The sequence below is a fragment of the Corvus brachyrhynchos genome, unplaced genomic scaffold, assembly GCF_000691975.1.
Source record: "Corvus brachyrhynchos isolate BGI_N302 unplaced genomic scaffold, ASM69197v1 scaffold115, whole genome shotgun sequence".
Classification (NCBI taxonomy): domain Eukaryota; kingdom Metazoa; phylum Chordata; class Aves; order Passeriformes; family Corvidae; genus Corvus; species Corvus brachyrhynchos.
The window spans coordinates 1,163,676-1,176,962 of record NW_008239553.1 but is presented as its reverse complement, the minus strand read 5'-3'; the positions used below and the strand labels follow the sequence as shown (position 1 = coordinate 1,176,962).

The 13,287-nt window shown below is 39.7% G+C and overlaps 1 protein-coding gene across 5 annotated transcripts in view; it reads left to right on the top strand.

Moving 5' to 3' along the window:
• Positions 1-13: 13 nt before the first annotated feature.
• Positions 14-13,287, top strand: part of KMT5B (lysine methyltransferase 5B) — a 27,738-nt gene continuing 14,464 nt past the window's right edge. The window contains exons 1-3 of one of the 5 annotated variants that reach the window (XM_017741753.1): positions 14-162; positions 6,757-6,993; positions 7,835-7,982. In XM_017741753.1, the coding sequence (XP_017597242.1) occupies positions 6,840-6,993; positions 7,835-7,982 (302 nt within the window). In that variant the 5' untranslated portion in view covers positions 14-162; positions 6,757-6,839. Of the gene's footprint in view, positions 163-6,753; positions 6,994-7,834; positions 7,983-13,056; positions 13,122-13,287 lie in introns of those variants that run through there. The other 4 variants (XM_008639367.2, XM_008639366.2, XM_017741754.1 and 1 more) reach the window with 4 other exon arrangements.

Below are 13,287 nucleotides of genomic sequence, written 5' to 3'. Positions count from 1 at the left end.
TTAGTGACCCTCTCGGTCTTCCCTCGGTTTGATGGAATGGCCGGACTAGTTCCCTTGGGGGTTTTTTGTATGATTTTTTTTGTTTGGTTTTTTGGTTTTTTTTGGTTTTTTGGGGGTTTTTTTGTGGTTTTTCATCGGAGGATATATGCCATTAGTCAAAGGGTAAGGCACGTCTTTGTCCAGCATCTGTATCTGAAACTGTAAAGTAAAGTTATCTTTAAGACGTTGCTCTCGGAAACGCTGAAACCGGTGAGTGAGAGGGAGAGTGCGTGGTGGTTTGTCAGGGTGTGTCACAGGCAGTGTGAGAACCTGAAGTGTAGAACTTTGTGGAGTTATCTGGTGCTTTGAATTCAGTGCAGAGCAGCACGTCTCAGGACAAGAGGACGGTCTTAAGTTGTGCCGAGGAGGTTTAGGTTGGACGTCAGAAAGAAGTTCTTCACAGAAGGGGTGATGGGCCATTGAAATGGGCCGCTCAGGGAAGCGGTGGAGTCACCGACCCTGGAGGTGTTCAAGGAAAGACCGGGCGTGTCAGTTAGTGCCATGATCTAGTTGACAGGGTGGTGTTCAGTCATAGATTGGACTCGATGATCTCAGAGGTCTTTCCCAACCTAATTGATTCTGTGATATGAGATGGCAATCTGATCAGTGTTTAATACTGTAACTATAAATACATAGTGGCAGGTTTTTGTCAATAAGGTTAAAATGCATTGTAGGATAGTTGACACAGAGCCATGCCTTGTTTCCATAATCGGACCACTATAACTATGGATGCATCTGCTTCAATTTTCATTAAAACGGAACTTTACAGTTCTTTGCTTTCTTCCTTGCAAGTAACAATGTGTGAGGAAATCAAGGCTTACTTGGTTGAAAAGTTGGATTCTACTGTTTCTTTATCAGGCTGTTATTAGGACCAGATAGACACAGACATCTCTGCTTTATACCATTGGAGCTCACAAACTGGAAATTCAGACTTATTTAAAGCAATTGCTTAATGTATTGCATATAAAATGAATGAGTGGGATGATGTATCCTTGTATACTCTGTAACAGGATTGATTAGGGCTCTTGAATGGCTTTTTTGCTCTGTTAGCACTATCCTGTTCCAGGACTACACTTCCCAGTATGCTCTTCACTTCAAACAGCACATGCTTTAAGGCAACAGACAGTTGCCCAAGTTAGCGTGGTAAGTGTAAGGTCTGATACTCCTGTGCTAAACCAGAGCTGTGGATTGAGGATGCAAAGAAGTCCCAGCTTAAGTACTCTTAACCACTTCCCTGACCTTGTGTGTTCCCCCTACCCTGTAATATCCACCCATCGTTCCAGCCAGCCAGGTTCAGACTTGTCTGGTGACTCTCCTGATTCAGTGGCCGAATCATTCAGGTCACTTGGCTCTGCATTTGTTTTGCTGGTGCAGAGGGAGGATGGTGTGGAAGTGGGCACAAGCAGGTGGGGAGGCAGCAGGGCTACTTTTGGACTTACACTGGTTTGGAGTCTTCATTGAACTGTTTGATCTAGCCATGGTGGGTCTGCCCTGAACTGAACCTGAACCCGTGTAAGTCACGTAGCTGCACACACACAGAGTTAAATTGGGTTATGGAGAGGTCCACAGAGCACTAGAATTGGTGGAAATGTTTGTGTGACTTGGCAGGTGGGAGGAATTAGGTTCTCCCTTTTCTGGAAGTAGCAAGCTTTTATATTGTATCTGTGACTGCTGAATGCAGGAGTTGTTGCAGTGACTTGCGGGGATCACACAGGCTTTGGGTGCTGTGCTCAGCCTCACCCTGAGAAGGACATGGCGTGGCAGGGGAGAAGGGGCAGGAGCTGCTGAAGTGTAGTTCTCTCTCTGACACTCAGTTTGTGCTGGTACTGGCTTGCTTCTGTGCCTGCATTGTGCTTGGATTAGTATCCAAACTGACACACAAAAATCACATGGCTGCACAACAGAAAAAGGGAATGTACAGGCCGAGCTATTGGTGAGAGACTCGAGCCTGGGTTTGGGTCAGTTCTGGACCCAGGTGTGCTCTCACAAACCTGTGTCCTGGGGCTGTGGTTCCACAGCAGACTGAACTGACCGGAGTCAGTTTTGACACAGTCTTGCAGCCTCCCCATGCCACTACTAATCCGTGTCCAGTTCTGCACTGAGCTTATTCTCAGCACTAACTAGCTGAAAACACTCAAAAAACATTTTCTGGGGGTCCAATTTACTGAACCAGTTCATCCCAAATGCAGTAACCAAAATAAGACTTGAGACTGTTTTGAATAGCTCCTTAAAGCTGTGCAAGTTTTCATTCAGCTGATTTTGATCAGTCTTTTTTATTCTGGTGATCCCATAGGAAAACTTGTTGCAGTTTTGCTCTGCTTCGCGAACTCAAAGGTCTGTTACTTTTTGCAGGGCTATCAGTAATGAAACCTATGTCTTTTCTCTTGATTCCTCTGATGTGTCCAGAAGAGCTGAGGCTGGGTTTTTTTGCTTGGTTTTTTTGGTGCATATTTGGTTTAGGTCACTGTCTTGTTGAGGAAAACTTTTTTGCAGCTATTGTTAATTACCAAAAAAAAAAAAAAAAAAAAAAAAAAAAAGGCAAGCCAAAATTTAGGTGTTTGAGTTCTTAAAAATAAAAAAATCCATAAACTGTTTTAAGGGAGGTCCGTTGCTTGTCTGTATACTTGAAACTATAGGAAAGGAGAGGATGACCCTACTTGTTAGTAAAACCTCCTGATCCTAGTGTATTTGCCTGTGTCCTGGAGAAGGATGAATAAAACCCACTGCCTCTTTGCCTATGTTAGAAGCTGTCTCTGTCCTTTAAGTAATAAAAACGTATATGCAAAAAATGTGTTATGGTAAACGAAAATAAATTGTATTTGAATTTCTTATAGGTACTGCTGTGTTTCAATGGTTTAGGGTTTTGTTGATTTGGTTTTGTGCAGCTTTTTTTCCCTCTCACAACAAGACTTTTCTGAATTGATGGCTTTCACAGATGAGGACCCAAATTCTGGGAGGCTCAGACAACTTTTGAGATCTGTTTTATGAATTTCTTTACTCAAATTGATAGGGATTTACTACCCTTCCCATTATGAAAGGACTAAGGCTTTCCAAGTGTAATGTAAATCTGAATGGCACTGTTTAATCAGTCTGGTAAACAATTCTGGGTAGCTCTTGGAGGCTTTGGAGTATCTTGGGTGATGGCTGCATCGATTGTGTTTCTGCTTCAGTTGTTGAATGGTGCTTCTGAGTGTTACTGATATGCAAATAATGCTCAAAAAGTGTTAATAGGTTTAGTAAATTTAGAACCAAATAAATGAAACCTGAGTTTTCATTTTAAAGAGTACGGTTGCAATGAAATGCCACATACCTCAGTGAGAGGTGCCAAATGCAATTGAGCTGTATTTTGGCATTTGAGGAAATGTGCCTGTCAAACTACCAGAATAGAATTGCTAAAGGCAGTGTAATTTAAAGAGTAGTGGTGTTGTTAATAAAGAGTTAAAACAGCAGTGTGGTCATTTATATTGAAATACAGAAGGTCCCTTGGAAGCTCTAATTGTGCTGGTAAACTTCACAGTTATAGATAAACTTGAAGTCCTAAGTGGTCCATGTGTGGTTTTAGATTTTGATGGCAGAGCTCTGTAGCAAGAGTTTCTAACTATGTGGTGGTGCAAGTATATTTGAGTTTTTTATTAAATGGAAAGATAGTGTTCATCTCTTCCTTTTCTCAGTTCCTAAAAGACTTGTCAGTATGAGTCTGATGTAGCTAGTAGTGAGAACAAATCAAATCTGAAGATAAATTAAATATCACATGGTGGTGGTGAATGGGGCATTTCTTGCTCCCTTTCAGGTTTTCTGTTGGCATTAGCAGCTGCGATATTCATGGGGAAAGGAATCCTGGCTGTTGTTTCTGGCTTTTGATATCATGTCTGGGAAGCAGTTTGGGTACTGGGAGAAGGAATCACAGAATCCCGGAATGGGTCAGGTTGGAAAGGACCTTAGTGGGTCCTCTGGCCCAACCTCCCTGCTTAAGCAGGGCCATCCCAGAGCACGTGGCACAAGATTGTGTCCAGATAGATCCTGAATGCCTCCAGTGAGGGAGATCCCACAACCTCTCGAGGCAATCTGTTCCAGTGCTCATTCACCCAGACAGTAAAGATGTTCTTCCTCATATTCAGGTGGAACTTCTGTGCATCTGTTTCTGCCCATTGCCTCTTGTCCTTTTGAATAGAGGCTGAAGAGGCACACTTGCTGTCTTCAAGTTTGTCATTTGGCTCCTACTAGAAAGGAGAGGCAGCAGTAGATGGAGACAAAGGTTTTCTTGCTCACTAGGCTGTTGAGCCCAAATGAAGAATGATTTTTCACCAGAATTTTGCTATGCTTCACTAAATGACCTGATTTTGTTTGAGGACGAATTATGTTGCTGTCTATATCAATCTACTTTGGAGGAGAATGAAGTCTTTTTCCTAACGTTTAGTATAGTTGGAGTATGATTATGTGGCCACGTTGCTTCTTACCTCTGCACTGGTACCTTCCTTGTCATTGCTGTTATTGTTTAAGCAGAAGTGTGTTGGCACAGACAATACTCACGCACCCTGCCCAAACAGCACTTGCGAAAGGGTTTCCTTTGTGCAGAGAACACCTTTCCTTCAGCCCTGTGGCTCCTGTACCTGGTAGTTGTCAGAAAGTACCACATTAAGCATTTTCCCCAGACTGCTGGATACAATACAGGGCCCATGTACAGTCAGACTTCATGGTAGTTTCATTCACCTGTACTGCTCTTGAGCTGAAGCCCAGTGCAGGGTGGAGTTCAGTCCTGGTGTACAAAGACACCAAGACTGAATTTCGTGGAAGTTTGTAATGTAGTTTCTGTTTTAGTGCTTTTCATTACCAATGTTACAAAAACATGGCAGAATGGGGGTTAATTAGAGTATATAGACATGTAAAATTAATAGATTGAGAAGTAAGAAAAGCAAAGTTTGAGAGTGGTTTTGTCATTAAGAGTTTACATCAGAGTCAGTCAGTGGTGTATCTTCACAGGGTTGGTCTGACAGAAGTTCAGGTGGAATGCTTAACAAGGAAGTTTAGGGGGTTATTTGATTGTTTTTGAGGTTTTTGTTGGGGGATTTTTTAGGTTTATGTTATCAGGCAAGTTCTATGAAGGGAAAAAAGCGCCTATCCAAGGGTTTTTTGGAGGAACTTTGTAAAAATGGCTGCGTCTACCTATAGTTGAATGAATAATCTTGAGGTTAAAAAAAATGCTTTCTGTTACTGGCAGCAAGAAAATTCTTTGTCCACTGAAACGATCTCAATTCTTTTTCTTTGTATTGATGCAGTAATTGAGCCAGCTTTTGCTCAGTGTGATTCTGTTACACTTTGTTGATAGTCTTTACTGCCCTTCTGTGACAATTTGTAAAAGGTTCTAAAACCTGTCAGTTTCTGGGTGATCTAGTAGGATGTTTGAGGCAATGCATCTGTTAATAAACAATACACTTGTCTTCACTGTGTTTCCCTAATTGCCTCAATTTTCTTCATCTTTGTAAATAACTTAATTACAAATCATCTGGCCATGAACGTTTCTTTAAGTAGCTGGATCACATAGGTGTCTAACAGAAATCTAGTCGTTTACTACTCTCACCTGATAAAAAGCAGAATTTCTACAAAAGACAGTATTTCAAACATCTGTTAGTTTGTTGTGACTTTCTTCCACCAGATTGAAATGCATGTTACAATGGCCTGTTACCAGCTGTGAGCAGAGCATTGACGTTCTTTTTATAATTACAGTAAAGTGAAAAGCCACAATTTATTTATTTGTGAGGAAACAGTAGGGAGGAGGGTGAATTAAAATCAAGTGAATGAATTACTAATGCATAAATGCAATTGTAATGTAATTGTGTAAATCAGATTTTTTCCTGGAAGTTATAGAGTGAGATACAACTGTGTACAAAAACATTATTTAAAATTTATTTAAAGTTTTTAGCTTTCTTGTAATTATTTATGCAGAAAACATTGAGACTGCAGACAAAAACTAGCATGTGCTTTGCTAGACTCTTACATACTGTAAAATTTCAACTATACTTGTGACCCCACTTAGTATTGGCACATTGAACCAGGTGTGTTGTGACTGGTTTGTTTTGTAATATGGAACAGTAGGAATAGTAGCCTGGGTCCTCTAGGTCATCATTGAGGGTTTTTTGAACTCTGACTTTTTAATAAAGATTTAACATCTTTCCCCTAACATCTTTAATTCTTGGAGGTTGCTTGTAAAATGGTCTTCCTTGCTGTAGAGTTCCCAATAGGTTATGGGTTTTATGTATTAGGAGATAGAATCTTAATTGGATAGGTATTTGAAAATACTCTAGGTCTGGAGTCACATAGCTCTGGATGTGTTTATCCACGTGTACATATGCTTGTACAGGTATATCCATGGGTATAGTCCAGCTCTTAAAAATGAGTTGTCATTAGCAATTTATCAACTTTAGAATTCCATCCTTGCTGCCAGATGCCATTGTAAGTTGTAGGACAATACATCACCTGTTCACACTTCTGTGTACTGGTGATAACAAATGGCTTTTCTTTCTTCCTAATGCAAATGCAGGTTGCCATCTTTCCTCCCACCTTTCCCCACTTTTTTGGGGGGGGGGAGGGGGGGAGCATGGGGGTGTGTTTGGGTTTATTGGTGTTGTTGTTGGGGTGTTACTATTTTTTTTTAAACTCTGTGTCCTGAAAACAGTTTCCCGGTAAGGTCTAATCATGTTTATGTTTTACTTCCAGTAGGAATTGGAACTGAATTTATTCATCCACTTCTCCAAGCCTTTTGAAAAGTGACTAAATGCAACTGAGTCAGATTGTCTGTGGGTATGAAGTGGCTGGGAGAATCCAAGAACATGGTAGTGAATGGCCGGAGAAGTGGAAGCAAGTCATCTAATGACCACGCGCAGACCAAATTGCAGCATGCAGGAAAGGAGAATCCAAAGACGGGCAAAAACGGAGTTGAGAGAAGATCAAGCAGATGTATGTACATGTTTCTGCTGCTTAGTGCTGTGATTCACTTCCTAGTTTGCAAGCCAGGCTTCTGTCTTACCTAACTCATGAGGGAGATCTGCAGTCAGCATGGAGCTAGCATGAGAAATATCAGTTATGTATGTATTTTCTGGATGTGTTAACTCCCTTCAGGAATATAGATATCTTCAGATCAGTTTAGAAGTAAAATAAGAATAACTGGGTATAAATCAATTTTGAACTGTTTTAATTATAAAATGCATGATTGGCACTAAATGACAACTAGTATGATTTGAAGTGGATAACATAATTTGAAGTACTTGCGTATCTTTCAGTGAATACACTTGTAGAAGTAAACCCTGCTTTTTAATGAAGTCATATACATTCTTAGCCTTTATGGAATGATTTTAAGGAATATGGATTTTTACTCTTGGTCTGGGATGAAGGATTAAATGCAAATTAAAGTCCTTTATTTAGACTTTTCAGAAAATCAGATTTCAAATTTCGTTGTTTCATCACATTTATAGGTCAGAAATTTTAGAGGTAGGCATTACTGAACTGTGTAGTCTGGAAAGATGCTTGTAGTTGGGGAACGGAAGAGAGAAGGAAACGAAAATTAATTAAACAAATCCATAAAATAACATTTTAAAATACTTTCTCCCTTGACTACTACATAAATGAAAAAAGCAAGAGGGGAAAATTAACTGTGCCTCTTCTTCTTCAGGTATTTTATCATCTTCCTCAATTGTTCTGTATTTTTTGCCTCCAGCCTGTGTATCTGTCTGTCCCTCAATGTAGCTGGGCTCTGTAATGTCCCTTAAATGATATCTAATTTGTGCTTTCTTATTTGCAGGTAGCGGTGCTTCAGGATTTGAGGGTCAAAGTCGTTATGTGCCTTCCTCTGGAATGTCTGCCAAGGAACTCTGTGAAAATGATGACCTAGCAACTAGTTTGGTTCTTGATCCCTATTTAGGTTTTCAGACACACAAAATGAATACTAGGTAACTTGTCTTTATTTTTCTAGAAAAGAATTCATCTTCTTAGTTGATGTAAATCAGCAAAACCATGGAATTTCACGCATGTTTTAAGAAAGTGAAAGAATGCAAATTTGTGAGTAGCTTCTGCCTTGAAATAGTGTTGCATGTGAGTCTGGAACTCAGCACTACAAATGGAGGCTCTCACATGTTCCATCATAGGTCTTTCCATTAGTTTCGTTTATCTGTGCTGTAGAACAGGTTGGTAATAGGCACCATTTCCTAGCTTAAACAGTTAACTAATCGTAAGTTTGAAACCAATAGTCATTTGAAATCTTTCAAAGGCAGAAGCCAGTGTTTGGTAACTTTTCTGTTTATTCCGTGTGCCTGGGTGCTTTTTTTTTCCTTCCTTACTCTTAAACATCATAAGAAAGATGTAGCTCCTGAATCTGAAGTTCTTGCAGACCCTTGCTGAAGGAATTGCTACTCAGACGTGTCTGTATGGATAAGATAAATAAATGTGCCAGCTGGAAACTTGCTTACCGGAGTTGCACCTACTTCTGCACTGTTACGCTTCTGTCTGAATACTTCGGTTGTGAATTCTGTGTGGTCTTGGGGTTTAGCTTTTGTGCTTCTCCCTCTGTTACACATGTACCACTGATGATAACTCTGTTCTATAGATCTCTGTTAAGCCTGTTTGCATACAAGATCTGTATTGATAGCTCAGTGGGGAAACTACATATAAATTATAAGTTTCTAAGGACAGGAATTGTGTGCTTATTACTGTGCAATAAGAGCTGGAGTTTCCAGGCAGTACATCATGGGAAACAGACTTTCAGCCCTTCAAACTGTTGATGCGACTGTTTTTAAAGGACAGTTCACCTGTGCAGCACAGTCACATACCCACAGTATCAGTGAAGCAAATTGTATGTATGTATGTATACAACAAACAGATTGCTTCAAAAATGATTGCTAGATGAATTGGTGTTGTCATGTTACATAAATAGTTGCTGGTATAGCCTGACAGCATCAGCATCAGGATGTGTGGTCCTAATAACTGTAAAGACTTACCCCAAAGATTCTTCTTCTTTGCTGGAGAGTGCAACATCTACCTTCAAAGAAGGATGTTGGGGTTCTTCCTCTTCTCTCCATGCTATTGGTTACAATAGTACATTGTGCCCAAACATTGTCCAGGTGGATATTCTTATGGTTCAGTTTGAAGTGTCTTTGTATTTTCATCAGTAAATCAAGCTAAAAATACATGCTGAAAGGCATTTTTTGTTTTGTTGCATGAATGATAGTCTGCAGGTTATGCACAGGTAGTTAATTCTTATGCTTTTTGCTATGGAAATGATGTATTCATTGTTTAATAGTTGGAAAAGCTACTTTCATAAATGTTGTTTTATGTCGATAGGTTGTCAACAACTAAAATACTTCTTTAATTACTATTTTGAACTAAAAGGCTCCACAAAGGCCATCATCATGTATTTCTTCCTTTCTCAGACTTGGAGAACAGTTACAGGCAGTCTTCAAGGACAGTAGTTAATAATCTTGGAGCACTATGGGAAAGACTTAGGTGAGGCTTACAACTCCTACCAGATGCACACCTTTTGCCTCTTTCATATTGTCCTACTGAGAGAGTTTCTGATGTAATGAATTAAAGTCCAAGCATCAGCATAGTTCTTGTTTATCTTTTTGGTGCAGTGATGACGCCTCCTTGTTACTGTGGCTGTGATACTTAAGATGATCTTCTTCCATCCAGTAAACTGTAGTATTTCTAGAGCTCCTGAGAACTCTAGAACTCCTTACTGTTGTTTTTATGGGAAGGTGGGGGAAAAGCAGGTGTGAAAAAAACTGTACTGCTTCCAAAATGCCAGATTCCAGTACCCAAATATCATGATGTAGTAGAAGTTAATATTTGCAGCTTATGTTTGGGCATCTTCTGCTTCGGTGCCATGGAGCCATATTAGTTACATAGTTCATCTGTGGAGGTGTGCTTAAAATAAAACAGCCAGTTATGGTGGCAGGCAAAGATTTCCTGTTCCTTTGTTCTGATTTGTTTGAAGATGCCCTGTGAAAGTGTCTGTGCCACCATTCTGCTGTGTTGGAAACACGTAAGAGGTTTGTATTTTTGCAGCCCATTGTAAGTTGATGATCACTTACTGAAATTCTCCTTCCCCTTACCTCCAAGCTTACAGCCAAGTCTGTATTTTTGTTTGTATGAGTGTCTTCTCTATAAGCACTTTTTCTACTTAGTTCTTCCAGTTGAAGAGTTTGTAAATTTCATTTATCCAGAGTATATTGATTGGAGAAGAAAAACCCCCTCACAGTAAAGTATCTAGATTGATGTTGAAATGTCTTTGTTTTCCATCTTCTTTGTATTGAGTTAATGATCTTACGCTAGGGTGGTGACAAGAACATGACTGTTACTCTACTTGTTGTGTTTTTGTGTTTTGGTTTGGAGGTTTTTTCTGTGGTGTATAAAAATAAAGTCCTGCAGTTTGTGAACGCCCACCATCTTGGGAATAGGGCTGTTGGCTCTGTAAACTGTCAAGTCAGGAATGTCTGAAAGAGCTGAAGACTGTTTCTCAAAAGCTTACAACTGAATCTCCTAATGTGTTTGTCCAGTGTTCCTCTGAAATGTCTTCTTGTCACCAGGGATTTGAAGGACAGTATAACATGTAGTTCTGGAAATGTCCTCAGTGGCTTTACCCAAAAGCAATTTTTTTCATCCTCTTGGATTTTCAAGAGAAAGCAGGTTGTTTTCAGAGCTTTCAACCCTCTTTACAGGCCCAGTTGTCCTCCTTTCATCAAATTCGTAGCTCTTATCTCAACAGAATAGCAGGTTAGCAGTTAATAAAGGAACCCCATGTCTTAGAAAGTAATGTTCTTGTCAAATACCACTATTCTAAGGGGTATTGTTGCTTCTTGTACAAATCCTGTTATATCAGTCTTTGTTGTGGTAAAAACAAAGCTCGTTTTGCAAGCTGCACTTCCCTGGGTGGAAGGCTGACAAACACTGGAGATTGAAACTGACACTTGTAAAATGCCAAGTGAACTCTTGCACGTCTTACCATCTCTTATTTTTGGGTGCTTTTCCCTAGGCTAAGCACTGAATCTTAAAGTCACATGCCCTAGTGGCTAATCTGCTCTTTATACTATCTCACATACAAAGGTGTCACTGTTTAAACTTTAAGCCAGACTCTGGATCATATTGATGCTGTTACCAGTCAGTGCTGTTTCCTGGTTCCATAAAGCACCAGCATCACGCTAGGGAATACTGGGAGCACTTCAATGTGCTTCTAAATTTGTGAGTGATTTAAGAAGTCAGATGCGTTGTGGTCTGTTTGCTGCTTTTAGTGAAGTTGCAAACTGGTGTGTGATGTGGGTGGTTTAGTTTGAGTACGTAGGACTAAAGGACCAAGCTTCAAGAATTTCCGTGTTTTCCATTGGAAACATTAAGTGCTTGGGAATGGTGTACAGGAAGCTGTTTCTCTCGACACTGCCTCAGCAGCAGTCACTGACTTAGGTGACTGAACTTGACAGGGTACATCACTCTTTGTCCCTTAGAGTCACCACAGAGCAGAAGAGACAAGAAACACAAAGCAGTTCAATATCATTGCATTTGAGTCTGTGCTGAATCTCCTCTGCATTCTTTAGCTCATTTCAGTACAATAACTAAAGGGCTCAATATTCATCTTGAGTGAGGTCTGGAGGCTGAAAAAGTGATGTGGGTTCTGCTACATAAGATTATGTTGCCATACATTCAGCTTCAGTGTTGTGGTCCTATGGAGATACTGGATTAGAGGTACACAACTCTTACGTAGTGACAACCTGTTTCACAGTGAAGCTTTTACATTCTTCAGACCTTAGTGTCTGTGTACTTTACAAAATTGTTTTGTTGGACTTTGGCATAAAAACTGCTTTTTCAGTTTTTTCTAGATCATTTTTACTGATAGCTTAATTCACTTAATTCACTTAATCCACTTTACTTTGCTTGTAGTTGTCTTCCTTCACTGTGTATAATCACAGTGATTACATTGGAACCAACTGGTTTTGTTCCTAAATGTTATGGATTAAAAAAAAAAAAATCACAACCAAAAAACCACCCTAAACAACCATGCCCTGCCCCTCAAACCAACACCCACCACCTTACTTTTACAGTTTTCTTACTTTCAGGTTCAAAAAAGTGTTACATCTTCAAAACATGGAGTGGCTTGCATCCAGTAGTCATGTTAACTGCTAAATTAAATTTACCATGTGGAGTGTCAGAATAGGATTAGAGGACAGCATTGGGTTGTTGGTTTGGGGGGTTTCTTGTGTCCCCTTATTTATTTTTTTAAAAAATACTTCTTTGCTAACCATACTAAGGAGAATGAAATTACGTGTCTCAGAATTTTCTTTATTTCTGTTCTTGGCTGTATTGGAATTTTGACCACACTGGTGTGTATTTAGTGTCAGTTCAAGAAATTTAAGTAATGTGGATTACTTTCTTCTTTAGAAATGTCGTTATGAAATTTGGCTTTTAAAGAACACGAGTTCTTTTCCATGTGAAAACACTGGCAGTAAATGCAGAACAAGTTGATCATAACTTGTATAACTAGCTTTGAGAAAAAAAATACTCATACTACAGGATTGGGCAGGGAGGAAGCCAAAATGCATGTTAATTAAGTACGTTGTTTATGCTTATTTTAAATAGATGATTTTCAGTTCTTGTTCTGCTGTCTTGAATGCTTAACAGGCTTGCAGTTTTAGCTTTTGTGCTCAATCTCTGGTACTAGGTGAACATAAACTTGCTGTCTTTCCACAGCTGCTTAAATAGAAATACCATCCAGACAAGGTGCCTGTTGTTAAAAGGCTAATGGGTTGATTTAGTTTTGATAAATTCACTCTTCCTGATTTTCCCTAGTCAGAAGTTAAGAAACAAGGTTTGGAAGTAACTCTTTATCATGCACTGGTATGCTGTGTGGAGTTCCATACTGGATCTCTTGCAGGATCAATTTATCCTTTTTGTTCAAACTCACTGCTCTCAGTGACTGAGACTGAGCAAGGTACTGTGCTTCTGAACTTACCAGAAACTCTCCTTTAACTTCCTTTATAGGCAAGCATCTCACTGACCTTTGGCTTTATACCTTGGAGTTCCAAGAGTCTTTAAGTACTCCTGAGGTAAGAGAAACTTGAGAGAGAAAGAGCTTTGCTTCCCCAAGCCATTTTCCTACGTCCTCCTTGCTGAGACCACATCAGTTTGCCCTTAACTGGGATGAGATCATCTTCTATCTCATTTTGAAACTGCAGTAGCCACAGTTTTATCAGATCTTGTTGACTAGGAAAA